Genomic DNA, 25,755 nt, shown 5'->3' on the forward strand with positions numbered 1-25,755 from the left:
AAGAGACTAGCAGAGCAGTGTACAGCTCCAAATCATAGCTGCTTCTTAGTAGCTTGGCCTGAAAACAGTAAGTCAGTATTAACAAAAATATTAAAAGCAAATCATGGGGCCAGTGCTGTGGTGCAGCTGGTTAAAGCCCCCAGCCTGTGGCACCAGCATCCATATGGGCACTGGTTCGAGTCCTGGCTGCTCCATTTCGGATTCAGCTCCCTGCTAATGTGCATGGGAAAGCAGTGGAAGATGGCCCAAGTCTTTGGGTTCCTGCATCCTTGTGGGAAACCTGGAAGAAGCTCCTGGCTCCTGGTTTTGGATCAGCTCAGCTCTGGCCATTCAGTGACTTGGGGAATGACCCATTGGATGGAAGACCCCTCTGTCTGTCTTTACCTATCTCTGCAACCCTGTCTTTCAAACAAATGAAATAAATCTTTTAAAAAAAGAAAAGAGCAAATAACTATTAATCATGCAACAAACAAAAACTTTAGCTAAACCAATGAATATCACTTAAAATAGTACAGGAAAAAATCTTTTGCTAAAATTATCAAGTCAAAAATACCTAACTTTAGAAAAAAAGATTAGGGGCCAGTGCAGTGGCATAGCTGGTAAAGCCACCGCAGACCCTCCTGCAGCACCTGCATCCCAAATGGACACTGGTTCTGGTTCCAGCTGCTCCACATCAGTCAAGCTGCCTAATAATGTGCTTGGGCCCCTGAACCCATATGGGAGACCCAGAAGAAGCTCCTGGCTCCTGGCTTTGTATTGCCCCAGCTCTGGTCAGTGCAGCCATTTGGGGAGTGTATCAGCAGAGGGAAGATCTCAATCCCTCTCTTTCTCTCTCTCTCTGTAACTCTGCCTTTTAAATAAATAAATATTTTAAAAAGAAAAAAATTTCTGGCCGGCGCCACAGTTCACTTGGCTAATCCTTCACCTGCGGTGCCAGCACCCCAGGTTCTAGTCCCGGTGAGGGCGCCAGATTCTGTCCTGGTTGCTCCTCTTCTAGTTCAGCTCTCTGCTGTGGCCTGGGAAGGCAGTGGAGGATGGCCCAAGTGCTTGGGCCCTGTACCCGCATGGGAGACCAGGAGGAAGCTGGCTTCGGATCGGCACAGCGCGCCAGCCGCAGCACACCAGCCATAGCGGCCATTTGGGGGGTGAACCAATGGAAAAAAGGAAGACCTTTCTCTCTGTCTCTCTCTCTCTCTCTCTCTCACTGTCTAACTATGCCTGTCAAAAAAAATCAATTCATTATCTAAGTTAATTTTATAATGTAAAATAAAAGATGTATTTTGATTATTTTGGTAGAGTAAAATTTCAATAGAATACAGGATCAAGTGACTCAATTCTATTTTAAATAACTTTTAGTTTCACTAACACAAACAACAGTATATACATCATGGCTCTGGAGGCTAATTCCTCAGGTTCAAATTCCAGCTCCATCTATGATCTGCCATCTTAATGACCAAGATATTCATTATTTGATTCTGAAAGAACTTTAAGAAAAAATTCTGTTCTATCAGAAAGATATGTTCCTGTACTGTTATCTGTGTGGTACCCAATTATCTACAGCTAAGGTTGTCAGATTTCACAAATAAAAATATAGGAAGCCCCATTAAAATTGAATTTTACCTAAATAATTAATAATTTTGGGATAATACAAACTTATACAAAAAAGTTATCTGCTGTTTACCTGAAATGGAAGTTTAATTGTGTCTTGTATTTTATCTGGAAACCCTACCTACAGCATTTCAGCTAATACTGTACCACTACTTTTCATTCTCCTATTTTGTAAGTGTACCATAATAATGCATCATAAATCCTGCTTTGTGTTATATGGCATGCAGTTACACAATCAGCAGGCAGCCCATGTAAAGCACTATAATGGGTTCAGTATGATTCTTAACTTTTGAAACAAAGTGGTAATCATTTATGGGAATTTTTAGGATAATTAGATAGACTCTGTCTCCATCTGTTTGATATCCTTCTATTTTTTAATATTTATTTGAAGCCGGCGCCGTGGCTCAATAGGCTAATCCTCCACCTTGCGGCGCCGGCACACCGGGTTCTAGTCCCGGTTGGGGCGCCGGATTCTGTCCCGGTTGCCCCTCTTCCAGGCCAGCTCTCTGCTATGGCCAGGGAGTGCAGTGGAGGATGGCCCAGGTGCTTGGGCCCTGCACCCCATGGGAGACCAGGAAAAGCACCTGGCTCCTGGCTCCTGCCAGGATCAGCGCGGTGCGCCGGCTGCAGCGGCGGCCATTGGAGGGTGAACCAGCGGCAAAGGAAGACCTTTCTCTCTCTGTCTCTCTCTCTCACTGTCCACTCTGCCTGTCAAAAAAAAAAAAAAAAATATTTATTTGAAAGGCAGAGTGACAGAGAGGAGAAACAGAATGAGAATCTTCTATCTGTGGGTTCACTCCCAAAAGCTGCAATGGCCAGGCCTACCCAGGCAGAAATCAGGAGCCTGGAAATCTATCCGGATCGCCATGTGGGTGGCAGTTGACCCAAGCACTTGAGCAATCCTCCACTGCTTTCGAAGGCACATTAGCAGGGAGTTGGATCAGAAGCAAAGCAACTGGGACTCATATAGGATGCTGGTTCATATCAGCATATACACAGTGCTCATATAGGACACTGGCATCCCAGGCAGTAACTTAACCTACAATACCAGCCCCAAAGCCATAGTCTTAAAAGATTTGATGGAAACTTTCAAATTAGTTTTAGTGAATTTTTTTTCAGTCTGTACTTGAATGTTAAATTATAAACATCCAAGCAAGAATCTATAATTCCTGTGTTAGATAACAATTCTACCTAATCAAGCATACATATTGAATAGTCAAAAAATTAAAGCTTTGAGTGCAACTTAAAAGCATAAAGGCATGAAATTCTCATAAAATGTTTTCTATTTTTATGTTCTGTTTATTTGTTTATTTACTTATTTATTTGAGAGAGCAAACCTTCATCCACGAGTTTACCCCTTTATGCCTTCAATGGCTGGAAGTCCAAAGCCCAGAGCCAGGAACCCTAAACAGGTCTCCCACATGGGTGTTAGGAACCCAACTGCTGGGGCCGGCGCACCACACTGATCCGAAGGCAGGAGCCAGGTACTTATCCTGGTCTCCCATGGGGTGCAGGGCCCAAGCACTTGGGCCATCCTCCACTGCACTCCCGGGCCATAGCAGAGAGCTGGCCTGGAAGAGGGGTAACTGGGACAGAATCTGGCGCCCCGACCGGGACTAGAACCTGGTGTGCCGGAGCCACAAGGCAGAGGATTAGCCTAGTGAGCCACGGCACCAGCCACTGTTGCCTCTTAGAATCCACATTAGCAGGAAGCTGTCATCAGGAGACAGAGTTAGGTAGCAAACTCAGGTATTACTCTGTATATTTTAACTGCCAGTAAAACTTATGTTTTGAACTCAAAGGTAGTTTTGATCTTCAAAATAGCTCAACAATAAAAGGAAGTCCAAAGCAATCTGACAACAATTGCCACATGAGCAATCTTGCAAATTGTTTCATTAAATAAAACACAATTAGGGACCAGTGCTGTGGTAAAGTGGGCAAAGCTGCCACCTGCAGTGCCAGCATCCCATGTGGGTGACAGTTCGAGTCCCAGCTGTTCCACTTCCAATCCAGCTCTCTGATATGGCCTGGGAAAGCAGTGGAGGATGGTCCAAGTCCTTGGGCCCCTGCACCCACATAGAAAACCCAGAGGAAGCTCCTGGCTCCTGGCTCCAGATGGGCACAGCTCCAGCTGTTGCAGCCATCTGGGAAGTGACCAGCGGATGGAAGATCCCCCTTCCCTCTCTCTCTCTCTGCCTCTCCTTCTCTCTGTGTGAACTCAAACTTTCAAATAGATAAATCTTTAAAAAACAAGTTAAAAAAAAAAAAAACACCACAGTATGAACATCAGTGAAATACTTTTTTTTTTTTTTTTTTTTTTGACAGGCAGAGTGGACAGTGAGAGAGCCAGAGAGAAAGGTCTTCCTTTGGTTCACCCTCCAATGGCCGCTGCGGCCAGTGCGCTGTGGCTGGCGCACCGCGCTGATCCGAAGGCAGGAGCCAGGTGCTTCTCCTGGTCTCCCATGGGGTGCAGGGCCCAAGCACTTGGGCCATCCTCCACTGCACTCCCGGGCCACAGCAGAGAGCTGGCCTGGAAGAGGGGCAACTGGGACAGAATCCGGTGCCCCGACCGGGACTAGAACCCGGTGTGCCGGCGCCGCAAGGCGGAAGATTAGCCTATTGAGCCACGGCGCCAGCTGAAATACTGATTTTCAAAAAATTTATTTACCTCAACCTAATGAAAATGGATCTTCCAACCCATATTATAGTAATACAATAGAAAAACAGTAGGAACGAACTTCTCTACATGTCTCTAAATCATGCCTAAATGACTGAATCTCAAGTTATTAATATTTGTCATGCTAGACACAAAAAGTTATAGCAAAATTTAATTTTATTTCCTCCCTAATGAAGAAAACACATTTCCTAATCTGTAAGAGTAACAGATTTTGACCATGTAAAGATAAGAATCAGTAAGCTAAAATAGAAAACAGTTACTTTCCCTCTGAGTCATCATATTCCATTCACTAAAAATCACAATTTAAGGAAATTCTGTAGCCAACTACCCACTTAGCAATAGTGTCATTACCATTTGGGAACTTTGGAAAACAATGTAAATCTTAAAAAGCAAATATCGGGCAATTTTTCTAAAAGAGATCATAATCTCAGACAATAAATATAAAGTTCAACAGAGTCCTTTTATAGATGTTACACTGAACCATTTTTCAAAAGCAACCCAAAAGTGGTTTTCAAAGTTTAACGGATCTAAGTTTTTAACTCCATCATGATATCTACAGCACCCAGATTATATTACACCCTCCTGTCATCTCTGAGCTCCTCTCCCTTGTTGAATGTTACTAAAAAATATTTTTCCAACATTCCACTTTCAAAGAAGACACATTGGACAAAAAATGAGAATAGCTAACACATATGAGCAGCTATAGCAAAGAAACTATACTTTGCTAACAGCATCATATCATGAAATGAGAAGAGACGGGAGTTGGAGCTGTAAAGATAAGCAGAGTTCAAACACCACCTGAACCATGTAAAGGGATTTACTTTATTCCAAGAACAGTGAGGAGACAACAAAATGTTTTAAGCAGGTAAATGATGCAAGGAAATTTGTGTTGTAAAAAGAATACTTTAGGGGCCAGCACTGTGGTGTGGTAGGCTAAGCTTGTGCCTGCGGCACCAGCATCCCATATGGGTGCCAGTTTGAGTCCCAGCTGCTCTACTTCTGATCCAGCTCTCTACTATGATCTGGGAAAGCAGAAGATGGCCCAAGTGCTTGGACCCCTCCACCCACATGGAAGACCCAGAAGAAGCTCCTGGCTCCTGGCTTCTAATCGGCCCAGCTCCAGATATTGTGGCCATTTGGGGGAGTGAACCAGAGCATGGAAGACCTTTCTCTCTGTCTCTCCCTCTCTGTAACTCTACCTCCCAGGTAAATAAATAAAATCTTAAAAAAAAGAAGAATATTTTAACCACAGCTCTGAAGGATGGATTGGAAAAAAGAGGGTAGTTGGAAGAAGAATAACCAGTTAGGAAGATGCTGTGGTGATAAAAGCCAAGGTTAGAAGTAGCTGAAATGGACTAGCAATAAATCAGGAAGTAGAACCAAAACAACAGTGAATGGTGGGTGTTTGGTGCAACAGTTATGATGCCATTTGAAAATGGGAGTCCCTGGGTTACTGTCCTGGCTATGCTTCTGATCCAATTTCCTGCTAATGCATACCCTGGGAAACAGCAGGGTATGTTTGGGTCCCTGCCACCACATGAGAGACCCAGATGGAATTCCTGGCTCCTGACTTAAGCCTCACCTAGCCTTGGCTGTTGCAGGCATTTGGGGAATAAGCAGACTGGAGCTTGTCTGTCTGTCTGTCTCTCTCTCTCCCTCCCTCCCTCCCTCCCTCCCCTTCCTCTCTCCCTTCCTTCCTCTCTCTCCCTCTCTCTCTGCCTTTCAAATAAATAAAAGACATTTTTAAAAATTTAACAGAGAGAAAAAATAGTGATAGAATGAATGTGAAGAAGAGTGAGCCAAAGGTGACATCCAGGTGCCAGCAATGGGAAGCAGAAAGCAAAATCTAGTAATTTTAAAATACCCAACAAATAGATACACCCAGTAGATAATTCTAACCATCTTACCTTAGAGCTCAGTCGATATCTCTGTTACAGCATTATAACAGCACTATAATCCTCTGTTATAACTCAGGATTATAGTTTTAACACATTGGGTATAGAAGATGTTTGTCTCCCCTTTGCATCTCTATATTGCAAAACATAGTCTTGCCACAAATATTAGAAGCATCAATGAACAGATAACTGAATGAAATACTCATTAAAAGTAACCTTGCCAAATGCATCACAGTCTGAAAGAAATTGATCAGCATCACCAAAGAGGCTATTAAGAGAATCAAATTTAAATGGCCTTGACTCCACAACAGAGATATTAAGTATATATTTAAAGATTTAATATACAGGGACCAGTGCTGTGGCATAGCAGTAAAGTTGCCGCCTGCAGTGCTGGCATCCAATATGGACTCTGGTTCAAGATCCAGCAGCTCTACTTCAGATCCAGCTCTCTGCTTTGGCCTGGGAAAGCAGTTAAAGATGGGTCAAGACCTTAGGCCCCTGAACCTGGAAGACCCAGAGGAAGATCCTGGCTCCTGGCTTTGGATCGGCCCTGCTCTGGCCATTGGCCATTTGGGGAGTAAACCAGCGGATGGAAGACCTCTCTCTCTCTCTCTCTCTCTCTCTTTCTCCCCCCCCTCTCTGTAGCTCTGCCTTTCAAATAAAAAAAAATCTTTTTAAAAAGAGATTTAATATACAACACTGAGCAATGAGGAACAAAGTCCACATTCTTTCTTGCCCTGAGATAGATAGATAGATAGATAGACAGACAGATATCAACTCAATTTCCAAGAATTAAATGAAAAAGTCAAAGTCTATCATAACTAAGAAATTCCTTTATATATAATTACCTAGAAAGTTAACACTGTTTTCATTTTCATTGCATTTCACAGGATGATAGAGCATAAATGCCAGATATGGCCTTTATTCATATAAATTGACTTAAGCAATTGAGGGCAAAGCATCTTAAGATAACTGCAGGGTAATTTGACTCTCTTATGTGGTTTGATTAAGAGATAGTGGCAGCCAACAGGACTGTTTCTCCTAACACTCAGGGCACTGTTGTTATAAGACTGGGTGAGAAGCTACCCAAGAGAAAATACTGCCCACAAGTACTACAAAAGCATATAAACCTTGTCATAAAAATTTTTACAGAATTAAAAATTTTCTATCACTAGCCAAAAGGCAGTATTTTTACTAGAAGAGCTACTAGATAAATAGATGTCAATTCCTCTCTTTTTTAGATACAACCTAAAATATAACTGAAATACATCTTGACAATTATTTTACACTCTTCACCTCCAAAACTTCTAGCAAACTTCAGGGCAGGTATCAAAATTCTCATTTGAAAAAGGAAGAAACTGAGGCTCATAAAAAAAACTTTAAACTGAATCATGATCATACAACTAGTAAGTAACAAAGATGAGATTCCAGTATCTCAATTCAAACTTTCAAGTTTGTGTTCTCTTATCTACCCAAACTATCACCCAAATATTTAAGTTCCTATTAAATAAAGTAAAGTTAGCAATGGTAAACTACATTAACTCAGGGCAAGAATCTTCTCAAGAAGGTAGAAGAGAATGAGTTTTCTTGGTTCAATTGGGGGTGGGGGACTGTAATAAATCTAGTATGCGCTTAACCCTTAATAGGAGTTAGAGAAGACATCAGCCCCATCCTAATGGGATTCGCTGCTCTTACTTCCCTGCCCGCCCCTGGCAAAGTTTTAAAAGGACCTGTTCCTGAACATGTGTCTCTCTCTCTCTCTTTCTCTTCATGTCCTGATCTCTGTTTCTCTGTCTGTCTCTCTCTCTTGATCTCTCTTACGTTCTCCTTCTCCCTCTTTTCCTTCTTTGCCCCTTCCCTCCAGTCTGTCAAGTTTCCTCCAATAAACTCTTTCCCTTAAAAAAAATCATTTACTGAACTGAATGGAACAACAGTAAATTCATAGATAGCTCATTCTTTTACTCTAGAATTTGAGGAAGTTGGAAACTTCTCTGAACAAATTTGACCCTCTAATAAATATTTCATAATAATTTGTCAGGAAGGGGTAGACAGAGTAACAATCACAAATATATATTGCTGGTTGTTTTGCAGATCTTTTTTGGAAGGAATGAAAAGGTTTTGTTAAAACAACTATTGACCTTATCAACTCAAATCAAAGTTTCTGGGCATTTTTCTTTGTGCGGCTTCAAGAAATCAGAAAAAAGAAACAAAAACAGTGAATACCAATCCCTACAAATTTAAAAAGTGTGCAGCAAAGACATTGGCATTCCTATCTCACCTGAAAGTTGAACCCCACAACTCTATAAACAGGTTACATGTAACGGCCGCAAGCTAGGTTTTGATCCATGACTCAAAGACATCACTCAATTCAAAGGAAAAGTCTTAAGAATTATTTTTACTTCTTGATTCCTACATATCTCTAAAATGTCCTGACAATTATTTCTTCAAAACAAGGCTCAGATTTTATTTCTTCTATTTCATAATAATAATAATTAACATTTATTGAGTGTCTACATTGTGCCAGCTACTTAGCTAAGCACTCTACATGAACTCGCTCATTTCTCTCAAAAATCCCATGAGGTAGGTTTTACTATGATTATGCTGAGGGTCAAAGATTAAATAACCTGTCCAGTATCACACAGCCAACAGAGAATCAGGATTCCAATTCTAGTCATCCACTGCTAGGGCTTTTAATGGCAGTGCTTCACCATCTCTTGGATCCAGCAGCTAATTCCAGGAACTTCTACTCATTCTCCTAATTCCAGACTTATCTCCATTGCTTCACAAAGCCATTAAGAAAGTTTTTTCTTAGCTACATTTTTAACCAATGACTTCCCTATTTAAGAAGCATATAATGGGGGTCAGCACTGTGGCACAGTGGGTTAACACCCTGGCCTGAAGCACCAGCATCCCATATGGATGCCGGTTCGAGACTCAGCTGCTCCACTTCCAATCTAGCTCTCTGCTATGGCCTGGGAAAGCAGTAGAAGACGGCCCAAGTCCTTGGGCCCCTGCACCCACATGGGAGACCTGGAAAAACTCCTGGCTTCGGATCGGCGCAGCTCTGGCCGTTGCGGCCAATTGGGGAGTGAACCATCGGATAGAAGACCTATCTCTTTCTCTGTAACTCTGACTTTCAAATAAATAAATAAATCTTTTAAAAAAAAAAAAAGAAGCATATAATGGCTTTAAACATCATATTATATTGAATCCAACTACCATGTTAAGCATGCCTTTGGTCAACCACCACAACCTCCCATATTTAAGAGCAGCATAGTGTCAAATACAATAACTTGACTGAACTGCCTGTCAATGGACTATGTAATTTTTCCAAGAAGAAAAAGTCTCTTGATGATTACATTCATAAAATCTAGGAAAGGGGAAGTAAACCAGTCTACTACAGTCTACCACAGGGCATTTAGCATGGCAACAAAAGTTGAGACACTGACAAGTCAGAATATGTCACTTACTTATCATATAAACCTGGGCAAGTTATTTAACCTGTCTTTGCCTTAACTTCCTGACCCATGAAATGGGGTAGAAAGTCCCTACTTTGTAAGACTAGTGGGAATCACAGGAGTTAATCCATGTTTAGTGCTGAGAACAGTGTCTAGAACATGATAAGCACTCAATAAATGTCAGGGGTTATGACCGTGGTGGGAGTGTGGGAGGAGACACCTACATAAATCCCTTCAAATATGTCAAGAGCTGTCCATGTGAGAACTTAAACTTATTCTTTATAGCTTCTGAAGGTAGAAATAGTACTGACTAGGAAATGTGCCAGGGAAGAACTTGATTTGGACTCAACATAAAAGATTTTTCAAACAACGAAAGCAGCCTGAAGATGGAACTGGCTTTCTCATGAGAGAAAGAGCCCCAAGCTGAAAAGAGGCCAATTCCATGTGATTAGTGGGTTCGTGTCCTAAAGTGGTTAACTGCAAAACAACCTCTTAAGGCTCTCCCAAGATGGTTCACTATAGATTCTTTCACACAAAGTATGGCACACAGGGTTACTCAAGTCATACTATAAAGTTCTTGCTTAGAGTTTCTCTATGACTCACATATGGTATACATTTGCAGCTCAGGATAAAAAAAATGCAGTCCATGTCCATGAAACATAATGTGAGTTAACTGTCTCATAGAGGTATTCAAACAGGACCTAGCAGCACATGAGCCAGATTCTGGTCAATTGCCCCCAATCAAAAAAAGAAAAAAGAAAAAAAATGTAACACTCATATCACAAAACATTGACTCATTTTCTATGTTAAGAATACATTCTGCAGGCCAGCAATGCGGGTCACTAAGCTAATCCTCCGCCTTGCGGCACCAACACACCAGGTTCTAGTCCCGGTCGGGGCACCAGATTCTGTTCCGGTTGCCCCTCTTCTAGGCCAGCTCTCTGCTGTGGCCAGGGAGTACAGTGGAGGATGGCCCAAGTGCTTGGGCCCTGCACCCCATGGGAGACCAGGATAAGTACCTGGCTCCTGCCATCAGATCAGCACAGTGCGCCGGCCGCAGCGCGCCAGCCGCGGAGGCAATTGGAGGGTGAACCAACGTCAAAAGGAAGACCTTTCTCTCTCTCTCTCTCTCTCTCTCTCTCTCTCACTGTCCACTCTGCCTGTCAAAAAAATTTTTTTTAAATAAAAAAAATTTTAAAAAAAAGAATACATCCTGCAGCATGGTATCTAGTGCTTATGACACCTACATTCCGCATCAGAGTACCTGGGTTCAACACCCAGCTCTGGCTCCAGCTATGTCTTCAGTTTCATGCTAATATGGACCCTAGGATTCTGTCACTCACAAAGTAAACCTGGATTGAATTCCAGGCTCTCAGATTTGGCTTAGTCCATTCCTTGCTGTTGTGGCATTTGAGGAATGAGACAGCTGATGGATGGGAACTCATCTTCATTCTCCCTCATTCTTTCCCTTACTCTATCCCTCTCTCTCTCCTTCTCTGACAAATACACAAATTTTTTAAAGTTTTATTTATTCATTTATTTATTTATTTGAAAGACTTAGAGAGAGAGAGAGAAAGAGAGAGAGAGGGATCTTCCATCTGCTGGTTCACTCCCCAGATGGCTGCAACTCAATACAGGTCACCCAGCAAGGACTAAAGTACTTAAGCCATCATCTGCTGCCTCCCAGAGTGCACATTAGCAGGAAGTGGGATCAGAAGCAGAAGAGCTGGGACTCAAAGCAGGCAGTCCAATATGGGATGTGGGTGTTCACTATGGCATCTGAACTGCTACACCAAATGTCTATCCCTAAACTTACCTTTTAGTCCCATTTTTCATGAACTCCTGAAGCACTCTGATATTCTCAGCTGAATTTCACCCTTAACTGAAAAATAATTTTTTAATTAAATTCTAAATTTAGCTATAGACCAAGCAATCATTTAAGCAAGCAAACTTCGGAATGATATACTTATTGAAAGCTGGAAACAGGATAATTTATGAAGGAACATACTCTTGAATAACAGAAGAAAAAGAGTTCTTAAAGATAATTATGAGTACAGTCCTTGATGGATCATAGCACCAAGGTCCTTATAGGAACAAGGCAAATAATCTACCTTAATCATCTACTTGATCTTTAAAATGAATAAGCCATTTCCAACTGTAAAATCTAATTAATATCAAAATTGAGACTAATATAAAAATATTTAAGACATATTCAGATAAGCACAATTAAGCTTTTACCTCCATAAGAAGCCTGAGAGCAATGTTCTTGTACCTGATAAAAGGGCAGTTTTTTTAAGAATAAGATAGTAGGGATCTTAAAGAGCTTAAATAACAGTTTGGTTTTCTCCAGATTTCTCCTAAAGAAATTCAGACAGCAAAATACCCTGTGCAGTCTTCATTTTATGCAAGTAAATAATATCTACATCCAAGGATTTTAAAATGATGATTCCAACTTTCTATATTATTTAATCCCACTAAATCCACTACATTCTTAGTTGATCCCAATGTCAGGTTACTCTACTATTTTCCTTCTTTGGCTTTTAATAGGCTAGACACAATGGAAAACACTTCATAAACTAGTCTTATTACCATGAAACCAAATAGCGACTGATTCTCTATGACATGAGCTTACATGGAAATTATACTTTTATATAGGCAGCACTGAGTAAACTGTGGGCTTTATCCTTATTTTAACATCTTAAATTGCCAAAGAAGTTGGAAACCTCACACACAATAACGACTCTAGACAATGCACACAAGATCACAATGACTCCAGGTGAGTTTATGTTTTAAGCCACTAAGTTTGTGGCAATTTGTTACAGCAGCAAGAAGAAATTAACATTTTTGGATTTCTGATATATAGGTTTTGAAGAGTGAGAAATCCAAGCCCCCAATGCAGGAGTTGTGCCAAAACAATCACATCAGATCCACTGTTGTTTCATAGATTCCCCCTGACTTACAATTAAATAACATATATGCACCTAGTCCAATAAATGGTGGCTGCCGTTATTACAGAACAATACAAGGTTGAACCACTCTAATTTTGCTTTCTGCCCTCTCATTTCAGCCAGACTAATACATTCTGAAATCACTGTGTTTTTTTTTAATTTGGGGCATGTCATTGCAGATATGAGGAAATAAAACAAAATGGGAAGTAAAACTCTGCCTTCCCTTATCCCAACACACACACACACACACACACACACACACACATTTAATAGCCAGAAAATTCAGAGTAAGTTTCCTTACCACTCAGAGCCTCAGCTTCCCTATTTGTAAGGTGGAAATTACAAGGATAGCTATGTTTTGCTGGGCTGTCATAAAAACTAAAGATAATGTAAGATTTTGACAACATTAGTACCCATTAGTATTCTATAATGTAAATGTTTGAAAGAAACCTCCACTGCCTATCCATAGTATCATAAACAATTCTAATTCAATTGTCTCATTATCAGAAATAATCTAATTCTAATGGCTCCCTGGAAAAGTGGGAGAGATGGTAGACAGCCATGCTTAGTAAAATGAAGGGGTGGAATTAAAGAACAACCTCCAGGCCCCTCTCTCCAGCTCTCCTGTTGTACATTAAGTGGATAATGCAGTAGTCTCAGGTTGTGGAGGTACATAAAATAGGTATCATTTTCCCCTTAATTTCCTCAGATTCCCTCTGCCCCTGTGTACTCAGCCACTGTTACTACCAACAGCTCACTAAAATTCCATGAAGTTTCAATTTATTTCAGCAATTTGAAGAGTTCTTTCAAACACTTAAAAACTCAGTGCAGTTCATTTTAAAATTTTAATCTCTTGTGTTTTTCAGCATTTTTGTCTCTACCTCACAGCCCCAAAGGCAAGCCAGAAAGGTGTTGTAGTTGCTGAGGCTGGGGGTGGGGGTGGTATCTATTCTACTCACTTCTCCCTTTTCTTCCCCCGCCCCTACTTCCTGGCTGGGGTTGGGTTGGAGGAGGGATGAGAGAAAGCTCTCCCTAGGGGATGGCCTCATGGATGCTGCAGGGCCCCTCTGGGTTGGTTTTTTCTACTCCTTAGATTAACACTGAACTGACCACTGGATTCTCTCTTTGAAGCAAGCATCCAATTGCTAACTCTGGATGGGCCACTAGTTCTCCACAGTGCTCACTTGCATCTTTGGGAAAAGTGCCCACAACATGGTCATGTCTGGCTTTCCAGAGCTCTGTACTGTAATTTTGGTAAAGTGTTCTTATGCATCTTTTTGCCTTTTTTGTGTGTTTATCTTCCTCAATGTATCTCAGGGAAACTGCCATGAATTAAATATCTCTGATTCCCTAAATACTGGCTAATATCACAGTTGCACAGTTTCTAACCACATCATCCCAAAAAAATAATACAATAAATTCTGCCTACTGTACATACTTCCTGGACTTTGTGCCTCATACACATTTACTGTCTTTTAAAATTCTATTGAAAAAAGGTCAGCATGAAAGAATTAACAAAGCTGTTCTTATCTAAGGTATTTAAAGTTTTTGAATACAAAATTGTATAGTTAAGGAAAAGCACAATATCCTTGCCTCTAACAGCCACACACTTCCATAAATTTACAAATACAAATTAACCATTTGCATACTAAACACACACACTAAAATAGTTTAATTTTTATGTTATTTTGTTTTGGATGGATTGTATTGTTTTAAAATTAACTTGTGGGTGATATGATTCTTTATTTAGGGGACCAGAAGAACTCTACTAAGAGACTATTGGAACTCATAGAAGAGTTTGGCAAAGTAGCAGGGTATAAAATCAATGCACAAAAATCAACAGCCTTTGTATACACAGGCAATGCCATGGCTGAGGAAGAACTCCTAAGATCAATCCCATTCACAATAGCTACAAAAACAATCAAATACCTTAGAATAAACTTAACCAAGGACGTTAAAGATCTCTACGATGAAAATTACAAAACCTTAAAGAAAGAAATAGAAGAGGATACCAAAAAATGGAAAAATCTTCCATGCTCATGGATTGGAAGAATCAATATCATCAAAATGTCCATTCTCCCAAAAGCAATTTATACATTCAATGAAATACCAATCAAGATACCAAAGACCTTCTTCTCAGATCTGGAAAAAATGATGCTGAAATTCATATGGAGACACAGGAGACCTCGAATAGCTAAAGCAATCTTGTACAACAAAAACAAAGCCGGAGGCATCACAATACCAGATTTCAGGACATACTACAGGGCAGTTGTTATCAAAACAGCATGGTACTGGTACAGAAACAGATGGATAGACCAATGCAACAGAATTGAAACACCAGAAATCAATCCAAACATCTACAGCCAACTTATATTTGATCAAGAATCCAAAACCAATCCCTGGAGTAAGGACAGTCTATTCAATAAATGGTGCTGGGAAAATTGGATTTCCACGTGCAGAACCATAAGGCAAGACCCCTACCATACACCTTACACAAAAATCCACTCAACATGGATTAAAGACTTAAATCTACAACCCGACATCATCAAATTATTAGAGAACATTGGAGAAACCCTGCAAGATATAGATACCGGCAAAGACTTCTTGGAAAATACTCCAAAAGCACAGGCAGTCAAAGCCAAAATTAACATTTGGGATTACATCAAATTGAGAAGTTTATGTACTGCAAAAGATACAGTCAGGAAAGTGAAGAGGCAACCGACAGAATGGGAAAAAATATTTGCAAACTATGCAACAGATAAAGGGTTGATAACCAGAATCTACAAAGAAATCAAGAAACTCCACAACATCAAAACAAACAACCCACTTAAGAGATGGGCCAAGGACCTCAATAGACATTTTTCAAAAGAGGAAATCCAAAGGGCCAACAGACTCATGAAAAAATGTTCAACATCACTAGCAATCAGGGAAATGCAAATCAAAACCACAATGAGGTTTCACCTCACCCCAGTTAGAATGGCTCACATTCACAAATCTACCAACAATAGATGCTGGCGAGAATGTGGGGAAAAAGGGACACTAACCCACTGTTGGTGGGAATGCAAACTGGTTAAGCCACTATGGAAGTCAGTCTGGAGATTCCTCAGAAACCTGAATATAACCCTACCATACAACCCAGCCATACCACTCCTTGGAATTTACCCAAAGGAAATTAAATTGCCAAACAAAAAAGCTGTCTGCACCTTAATGTTTATTGCACTCAATTCACAATAGCTAAGACCTGGAACCAACCCAAATGCCTATCAACAGTAGACTGGATAAAGAAATTATGGGACATGTACTCTATAGAATACTATACAGCAGTCAAAAACAATGAAACCCAGTCATTTGCAACAAGATGGAGGAATCTGGAAAACATCATGCTGAGTGAATTAAGCCAGTCCCAAAGGGACAAATATCATATGTTCTCCCTGATCGGCGACAACTAACTGAGCACCAAAGGGGAAACTTGTTGAAGTGAAATGGACACTATGAGAAACAGTGACTTGATCAGCTCTTGTCCTGAGTGTTGATGTATAATGTAAAACTTTATCCATTTTAGTTTTTTTTTTTTTGTTCTAGTACTATTGGTTGAACTCTGTCACAAACACACAATTATTCTTAGGTGTTTAAATTTTAACTGAAAAGTAATCCCTGTTAAATGTAAGAATGGGAATAAGAGAGGGAGGAGATGTACAATTTGGGACATGCTCAATCGGACTTGCCCCAAATGGTGGAGTTAGAATCATGCCAGGGGATCCCAATACAATCCCATCAAGGTGGCATGTACCAATGCCATCTTACTAGTCCAAGTGATCAACTTCAGTTCACAATTGATCACACTGATAGGTCTAAGAGTCAAAGGGATCACACAAACAAGACTAGTGTCTTCTAATACTAACTGATAGAATCAAAAAGGGAGAGAACGATCCAACATGGGAAGCAGATACACAGCAGACTCATAGAATGGCAGATGTCCTAAATAGCACTCTGGCCTCAGAATCAGCCCTTAAAGCATTCGGATCTGGCTGAAGAGCCCATGAGAGTATTTTAGGCATGGAAAGCCAAGACACTATGGGGGAAAAAAAAAAGACCTAAATGAAAGATCACTGTGAGTGAGATCCCAGTGGAAAGAACAGGTCATCAAAGAAGGAGGTACCTTTCTCTGAAGGGAGGAGAGAACTTCCACTTTGACTATGACCCTGTCGGAATAAGATCGAAGTCGGCGAACCTATGAGGCTTCCATAGCCTTGGCAACTCATGACAAGAGCCTAGGAAGATTACTGACGCCATAAACAAGAGTGTCAAATTGTTAAGTCAACAACAGGAATCACTGTGTACTTACTTCTCATGTGGGATCTGTCCTTAATGTGTTGTCCAATGTGAAGTAATGCTATAACTAGTATTGAAACAGTATTTTTACACTTTGTGTTTCTATGTGGGTGCAAACTGATGAAATCTTTACTTAATATTTACTGAATCGATCTTCTGTATATAAAGATAATTGAAAATGAATCTTGATGTGAATGGAGTGGGAGAGGGAGTGGGAGATGTGAGGGTTGCGAGTGGGAGGGAAATTATCAGGGGGAAAGCCAATGTAATCCATAAACTGTGCTTTGGAAATTTATATTTACTAAATTTAAAAAAAAATTAACTTGTGGGGTCGGTTCTGTGGTATAGTGGGTAAAGCTACCACATGCAGTGCTGGCATCCCATATGGGAGCCGGTTGGATTGCCAGCTGCTAATCCTGCTCTCAGTCCAATCCTGCTCTCTGCTATGGCCTAGGAAAGCAGTAGAAGATGGCCCAAATTCTCGGGCCCCTGCACTTGCTTGGGAGACTCAGAAGAAGCTCCTGGCTCCTCGTTTTGGGTAGGCCCAGCTCCAGCCGTTGTGGCCAATTGGGAAGTGAACCAGCAGATGGAAGACCTCTCTCTGTCTGTCTCTGCCTTTGCCTCTCTGTAACCCTGACTTTCAAATAAACAAATAAATCTTAAAAAAAAAAAAAAAAAAAAAAAAAAAAACACAAGTACATCCACTTGCTCTTACAAGAGTTGTTTCCATTGACAAAGATGTGAGAGTAGCTGGCAACAAATATAAAAATCCAAACATTTCATAAAAATGACCTCCTCTGCCTGCTTTATCCCTACACCTATGGAAAAAAAATCCAAAAGTATCTTCCAAATGAAGTAAAATAAATAAAACTAATTTGCCTTTCTTTTCCTGGAATTGATAATAACATAAATGCTTCTTTTTTACACATCACATATAATTCTATTTTTCTCAATGTAAAGCTAGATTTATGAAAGGATGAATGAAAATGGCACTGCTGAAAATAAACTACATAATATCTTAAAGACAAAATGTTGCAAATAAAACTATAAATCAAAACCAATTTTAAATCCAAGAGACTATTCCAATACTTTGTTATGCTATGATTTTGTTGCCATCAAATACTAGCTGAAATACACAATACATTGGCCAATATTTAAAACAATACCAAATGTTGTTGTTATGGATGTTGGCTGTTAGGTCCTAATTGTTATTATCAATCTAGTATTAGTCACTAACTACAATAAACTCTGTCTACTGTATCCTATCATAGGAACTGAATTCAGAAATGAATTAGGATACAGAGGTGAATAAGATATGACAAATGTACAAATAAACCATATATATATATATATGTAAACACTTGTCAAAAATGAGATTCTGCAGAACTGACAGTTTCTATAATGAAATTTACTGGGTACCTTAGATTTAGATTGAAAGTCCAATCTCTCCACATCTTACAACCAATGGTTCATTTACTGGTGCTGAGATTCCATTGGGAAACAAAAAGTAAATTTATTCCTGTGCATTAATTTTACTTATTTTAAATTGAGTAATTCTAAAAATATTACAATGCTATGCATCTCAGTTTGGATACTGGTTCTGAATATGGAATTATTTTTATTATTCACAGTTTTTAATGAAGAACAGAAGGGAGTGGAACAGCAGGGAGGACTACCACAATTCTGTCATTAAGCAACTGCCAGTCACTGCCTGACCAGCTCTCTAGTATTGTCTAGCAGTTAAGGGATTGTTTCTTCAGTGGTGTCAAAGTAAAGTTGGCTGTCTCCTGATGTTTCCTCATAACACCCTGCCATGCCTGAGGTATTACTTGGCAACAAATGTTCAATTGACATTTTACCGTACAAAATTTAATTACCTGTTTTCTCCATTGTAGAAAGGGAAAGGCTGGGGAAACAACTATTCAGTCTTAATCACAACGTGTGTTTAATCTCTCAATGGATATAATTCACTTATACTTTTTAACCTTAGTATGTTTTTCAAAAAGTAAAACAAACAGTGTAAATTCTAATATAACAGTAGTAGCACACAGTCAGCAGGCACTTTATTTTTAGAAAGCTTTTATTTAATAAATATAAATTTCATAGGTACAGCCCTTGGAATATAGCAGTTCTTCCCCCCCATACTCACCCTCCCACTCCCAAACCATCCCACCTCCTACTCCCTCTCCCATCCCATTCTTCATTAAGATTCATTTTTAATTACCTTTATATACAGAAAATCAACTCTATACTAAGTAAAGATTTCAACAGTTTATACCCACACAGACACATAAAGTATAAAGTACTGTTTGAAGACAAGTTTTACTGTTAATTCTCATAGTAGAATTAATTAAGGACAGAGGTCCTACATGGGGAGCAAGTACACAGTGACTCTTGTTGTTGATTTAACAATTTGACACTCTTATTTATGATGTCAGTAATCACCCGAGGCTCTTGTCATGAGCTGCCAAGGCTATGGGAGCCTCTTGAATTCACCAACTCTGATCTTCTTTAGACAAGGCCATAGTCAAAGTGGAAGTTATCTCCTCCCCTCAGAGAAAGGTACCTCCTTCTTTGATGGCCTGTTCTTTCTGCTGGAATTTCACTCACATAGATCTTTCATGTAGGCCATTTTTTGCCACAGTGTCTTGGCTTTCAATGTCTGAGATACTCTCATGGGCTTTTTAACTAGATCCAAATGCCTTAAGGGCTGATTCTGAGGCCAGAGTGCTGTTTGGGGTGTTTGTCATTCTATGAGTCTGCCATGTGGCCCAGAAGGCACTTCTAAAACCTTCTGTTAAAGTAGGAACAGGCTCTCTACCTAAAGTTTATTTCTGATTCTCTTGAGAGGTTCTATAGGATATTGCATCAGAAAGGCACTAAAATATGAAGCAAATACTTTTTTTAAAGATGTATTTTATTTTATTTTATTTGAAAGGCAGAATGGAGGGAAGCAGAGAGAGAGAGAGAGAGAGAGGTCTTCCATCTGCTGATTCACTCCCCAAGTTGCCACAAGGACCAAGGCTGGGCCAAGCTGAAACCAGGAGCCTGGAGCTTCTTCTGAGTCTCTCATGTGAATACAGGAGCCCAAGGACTTGGGCCATCCTCTGCTGCTTTCCCAGGTGCATTAAGAGGGAGCTGGATTGGAAGTGGTGCTGCCAGGACTTGAACCGGTACCCATATGGGATGCCAGCACTACAAGGAGCGGCTTAACCTGCTATACCACAATGCTGGTGCCTGAAGCAAACACTTCTAAGGTGAAATATGACCACACTTCTGTTGCAATTTCAGAGAAAGTAAACATCCAACTGAATTTTCTGGGATAATAAACCAAATCCACAAAGGAGGTCCAATGCTACCGAAACAGTTCAATCATCTTTCAGGAGAAGAACCCAACTGCAGCCACCAGGACAGACTCAACACCCTTTAGAGTAAAGGCTGGCAACTCTGTTGTATAGTCAGGTTGTTTTCCAAAATGTATACATAGGCTGTTTATTCTGAACTTTCAACACATACTAGTACAGAAGGAAAAACATCAGGGCCAGCATTGTGGTGCAGCAGGTTAAGCTGCTGCCTTCATGCCAGTAACCCACAAATGCCAGTTCAAGTCCTGCCTATTCCACTTGCAATCCAGCTCCCTGCTAATGTGCCTAGGAAAACAGCAGAAGATGACTCAAATGCCTGGGCCCCTGCCATTCATGCAGGAGAACCAGTTGGAGTTTCAGGCTCCTGGCTCTAGAATGGACTAGCCCCAGCTGTTTCAGGCACTCTCTTTCTCTCTCTCTCTCTCTGAAACCCTGAAACTCTGCCTTTCAAAGAAACAAATAAATATTTTTAAAAAAGAAGAAGGAAAAAGTCTATTAAGTTTTGATAAATTCACAGGTCAACCTATAAAAACCTACATAACTCACAGTATGTCAAAAATTTTTACATAATTTCTCAATCACATGTATTTTTCCTTTATAACTATCTCTATAAAAATTTTTGAAGTTTCAAATGAAGACATCCCAATTTTCTCATTCATACATATTCCTATATCCCAGGCATTTGTTCCATCTGTGTTTCAATCAAAAAGAGAACACAGTCCTCCACAAACTATACTGTCTGCAGGGGCAGGGTGGGGAGTGGGCTTGGTATACAACAACAGATATGACACCAAGCAGAGCACCTGCCAAGTTGCTCCACCTTTTCAAATACAGCACAGACTTAAAAAAAATTGCCAAATACAGGAGAGGTTATAATTCCTTTCTCAAGCCATTGAACACCAGATACCCTGTAAGGGAGGAGAGGGGGAGGCAGGAGGGTAGAGAAAGGATAATTTACCCTCACAAGACTTAAAACCCAATATGCAAATCTTCTGTCACAGTTCAGGTTCTTTCTGACATAGAAGTATTCGTGGATCATGGCCTTCCTGCATCTGAGAGCCAGCATAAGAGCACAAGCTCTACATGGCTGTGAATGCTGATTCCACATTTTAAGAGCAGCTCTCTGTCCCTCCCTTCCCTACTTGAGAGGGTTTGCTGTGAGGATTAAGCATGAAATGTACGAAAGCTCCTAGTTTAGCACCTGACTCACAGCAGGCAGCACTTAATGTGAACTCATTCCCCCTTGCCTCTCTGAAGACAGTCAGAATTTTTATTTCAGTGAGAATACCTCAAGGTGTGCCTATGACACCAGCCTTGCAATGAACATGACAGTGAAATTGGACATGATATACAATAATGAGATAAAGACAACACCAAAGTTCATCATTGCCTAGCTGCTTTGGTACAGGTCTTAGCACCTCACTCTCAACTCCAAGCTTCATCCCATACATCATGTCCATGAAATCCAATATTTCAATTTCAATATCTACTCTTCCTTGCCTAGAGAATTTGTACTTAGTAGAATCAAAAGGAAATGGAGAAAAATAGAGCCCATCAGTATTTACATATAATGAAAGAAAAAATCATCTATCTTTAAACCATCTATGTATCTCAGTTCCCATCACCCAGTATAGGGAATAAGCCACACTGCTTCCTATTTCCAGAACATTATGGAGTTATAGAACTGTAAACTATAATCTTGAATATTAAAATAATTTAAGTTTGATATCAAGTACATGACAGATAAATGATCTAATTTCTTAATTGAAAATATATTCAAATGCAGATTAGTACCTAACTTAGATATTACAGATTCTATACATACCTAACATTATTTTAAACCAAAAGTTATCAGGAAGAAAGTAAAATGGACCTAACTGCATTATTGTAATATATAACAATTCACTTACAAAAAAACATGCAGCATTTATCAATGTCAATGCTATTGAAAACAATCACACAGAAAACACGGGAAAAAGCATACAGGTTAAAGAGAACCTAGTTTAATTCTCACACTAAATCTTTGAAAACCTAGCACCTGGTATGTAGGCAAAGAAGCATAATGGTAGTAGAAAGAAGACTTTCCAAAGATGTTTACCGATATGTGTATTCATTGTTTTATTTAGCTCAGAAAGACGTTATTTTCTCAACTAAATTCATGTGTTCACAAATTAGGGAGGGAAAACTGACTGAAAACATTCATTTTATTAATATATAAGACAGTCTGTTTTCTGGCAGGATAGAGGAATGCACTATTTTGATTTACATAATACTTTAATTAATAGAGAATTAGCACTAAAATAATTAGAATAGAAATAATACCATAAATTAAGCTGAAAATAAATTAATATTTGATGGTTTACAACCTCTCAGTAGCTTAGAGTTATGAATCATAAATATCAATTACTCCTGTACTATGGCTACTTGGAATGGAATTTAGCAGTTTTCAATACAAAAACGTACTAACACCTTTCTTTACTGTGTGTTTCAGTGTCAAATAGAAAGAACTCTTGGCAAAACTATGAAGACTGAATTTTCTCTCACTATAGAACACGTGTTATGTATCCCTTATATGATTTAAACTTTTCTTAGAAACTCATTTTTACCATGCTAAAATGAGCAAACGTCAGGGCAGCAGATTCAAAATGTCAACAGGTTCCTGAGCTCAGAGAGGAAATGGAATGGAGCCCACCTGCCTCGTTTCCACCTTGAAAGGAAATAAAAGCCTCCAGGAATAGACCCCAATGACAGCTACCCACCAAAGCCCTAGCATATTATCCTCAAAGATTACTTAGCTCAAGACGATGACCTTAAACAACCCTCCAGGAATTCCACAACTGTTTGAGTCAAATACGAAGGTATAGGGCCTATAAAGCTCTAGACAGATTTTATTGTGTAAATCAGGAGCTTCAATAGTTCATCACAGATAAGTATAAATACATATGCTTATATATGCATGGAATGTTTTGGAAGAAAACATAAAGTGTTAACAGCTATGAGTGTGGGAGTACAGAATGACTGAGAGGCTTCCCTTCATTCTCTTATGCAAGATTTGACTTTATTTTTTTTAAATCCTATGTATATATTACCTTTCAGTAAAATCTAATTTGAAATAAAAATTCATTTTCTAGTATCTTTAATTTTAAAGGTCATTTATGAAATGTCTATTTAATTCACTATTAAACAGAGCAAAGATCAAGCTGATATTCCATTGTCTCCTGCTTTTTCAGTCACAAAAAGAAGCTTCTAAATGAAAGAGGCACCATTACTCAGAACAATGCTTCTGGGAACACAAACCATCATAATATCATTTAAAAGTTATAAGAATTCATATATTCTTTATAATTCATTATGTTTTACATTATAGAGAGGCCCACTGCTTTTTATCATTATAAGAGTATATAAGGGGGTCTTAAAAACATTCATGGAAATGTATTATAGTACTATGAAAAATGAATAGATTTCAAAAATTTTTGCACAAGAAACAGACTTTATGAAGTACCCTCCTATTTTAAGTTATTTTCACACACATACAGGATCACATGTAGTATCAATATCTTAGAATCCAAAATATATGTATTTCCTGATGGCGATTTTTTTAAGTTTCAAAACAATATGCTTTCTGACTTGTAGGTTTAAAAAAATGCTTATTTCCCTTTTAATCAAATTCATACCTGGAGTAGAACACTCCTTTTCACATAACCAAAGAGCCACAGAATTATAGAAACTACTACAAGTCATTAGTAATCATCACCCACTCTTTTTATAATACAGAAATCTCCCTGTTGGTTTTAAATTCCATGTGTCAGTGTTGGGGAAAAAGCCTGGACCAGGCTTGGAGCTAGGTGGGTGTGCTCTGCGTGCATCCTACACTGGCACTGGCAGCTTGTGAAACAGAGGTGCATTATGGAGTGGTTACACTGCTTAAACCGGAACAAGGGTTTTGAATGGGTGAGCACACCCAATAAATTGTATAGTAAGCAGTTCTAAGTTCATTTTTCATTCACCGTTGAAAAAAATGTATGTGTATATGTACATATATATATATAGTTTCTGACAGTGACCAAAATCGATTTTTAAACTCACATGTACATCATTACTCACATACATTAACGCTGATCCCTTGTGCACAGTCTGTGCAAGGGTTTTCCGCTCCAAGTCATGCACCCAAAAGACGAAATCTCAAAGACAAACCCCAGATGGAAGGCCGACAGACATAGGAGATGCCAGAGGTTTACAAATCGCCTGCCAAAGGCGAGCGAGCGAGCCTGTGGGGTGGTCCGGGGTGGGGAAGCGTGTTCCCGGGGATGTGGTGGTAACCGCAGCCACCAAGGGCGAAGCCTGGGGTTTGACTGCTTTTCAGTTGTGCTCTCTGCAGTGCAAAAACTAGGCGCTCTCAGTATCCGCCCAAAACTACCTGCATACCGGCAAAGTTCACGCGCCTTGGGATTTCGGGACCGTTCGAGTCTGGAGGGGATTTTTTTTCCCCCTTGAGAGTAAGCTATGCGTTTCCTTTACTGTGCAGGAAACACTAACCCTTCGCCCGAGAGCAGTACACAACCATCCTGAGGGTCTGCATTTATCCTGAGTCCTCCCTGCCCTCCTTCTCTCCACGGCTTAGTGGAGCCTGCAGAGAAAATACGCGAAAGCATCCATCAAACCGCAAAGACGCAGAGAGGAACTTTTTCTCCGCTATCCGGGGATAAAAGTCACTGCTGACTCTCAAGGCCAAGAGCGGAGTCTGGGAACCTCCGGACGAGGAAGGAAGGTTCGGCGGCGAAGGAGGCGTGAGAAAACAATGCAGAGCCTGCACCGGCTCGGGACATCACACATCCCGCCCAGTCCCCGATCCGCCCACCACCCACACCGCGCGCCCGGCGCTCCAGGCGCTGGTCGGCTCCCGTTACCTTGATGATGCTGCTGCGCCGGGGGGTCGCCCGTGCCGCCTCCAGAAGTCCTGCCTCGCTGTCTGCTGGGGCTCCCGCGGCGCCCGGCAGGGCGACCCCGCTGCGACGGTCCCTCAGGCGGCCCCCAGCGGCGGCTGCCGCGGCGTCCACGGAGCCAGGGTCCGGGCCCGCTCGGGGGTCGTCTTCGCTCCCGGCGACGTCCAGCGGCACCAGACCCTCCCTGCTGGCCGCGCCCTCGGCCATGGCCGGTCTCGTTTAGGGCCCCCGAGGAGGAACGACACTCCCGGCAGCAGCGGCTGGGCACGGGTGCGCTCCTGCCCCGGGAGGCGGCCCCGTCAGACTTTGTTTCACCGGCCGGCGGTAGCAACTTTCCGGAGAGGAGCCATCGCAGGACAGAGAGATGTCCTCGGGCGGGGGTCCCGGAGGCCAGCAGTCCGGCGGGGCACAGCAGCGGGGGGTGGGGAGGAGATGTGAGCGGGAAGGAGCTGGAGAGGAGGAAAGCGGAGGGATGTATCCGAAACGTGATGCAAACGCCCGCTCTGCGCCAGACAAAAGGCACCGGGCT

The 25,755-nt window shown here is 40.7% G+C and overlaps 1 protein-coding gene and 1 pseudogene across 2 annotated transcripts in view; one reads left to right on the forward strand and one right to left on the reverse strand.

The window, feature by feature from the left end:
• Positions 1–24,777, forward strand: part of LOC138849126 (protein SPT2 homolog pseudogene) — a 281,484-nt pseudogene extending 256,707 nt beyond the window's left edge.
• The window catches only part of PLCL1 (phospholipase C like 1 (inactive)), a 451,746-nt gene that overhangs the window by 380,101 nt on the left and 45,890 nt on the right, over positions 1–25,755 (reverse strand). The window contains exon 1 of one of the 2 annotated variants that reach the window (XM_002712372.6): positions 25,191–25,440. The exons of the other annotated variant lie outside the window; for it this stretch is intronic. Within the exon in view, the coding sequence (XP_002712418.1) occupies positions 25,191–25,433 (243 nt within the window). The 5' untranslated portion in view covers positions 25,434–25,440. Of the gene's footprint in view, positions 1–25,190; positions 25,441–25,755 lie in introns of those variants that run through there. 2 annotated transcript variants of the gene reach the window in all.

Source organism: Oryctolagus cuniculus, chromosome 3 (assembly GCF_051225735.1).
Source record: "Oryctolagus cuniculus isolate XC-2025 breed Fujian yellow rabbit chromosome 3, ASM5122573v1, whole genome shotgun sequence".
Taxonomy (NCBI): Eukaryota; Metazoa; Chordata; class Mammalia; order Lagomorpha; family Leporidae; genus Oryctolagus; species Oryctolagus cuniculus.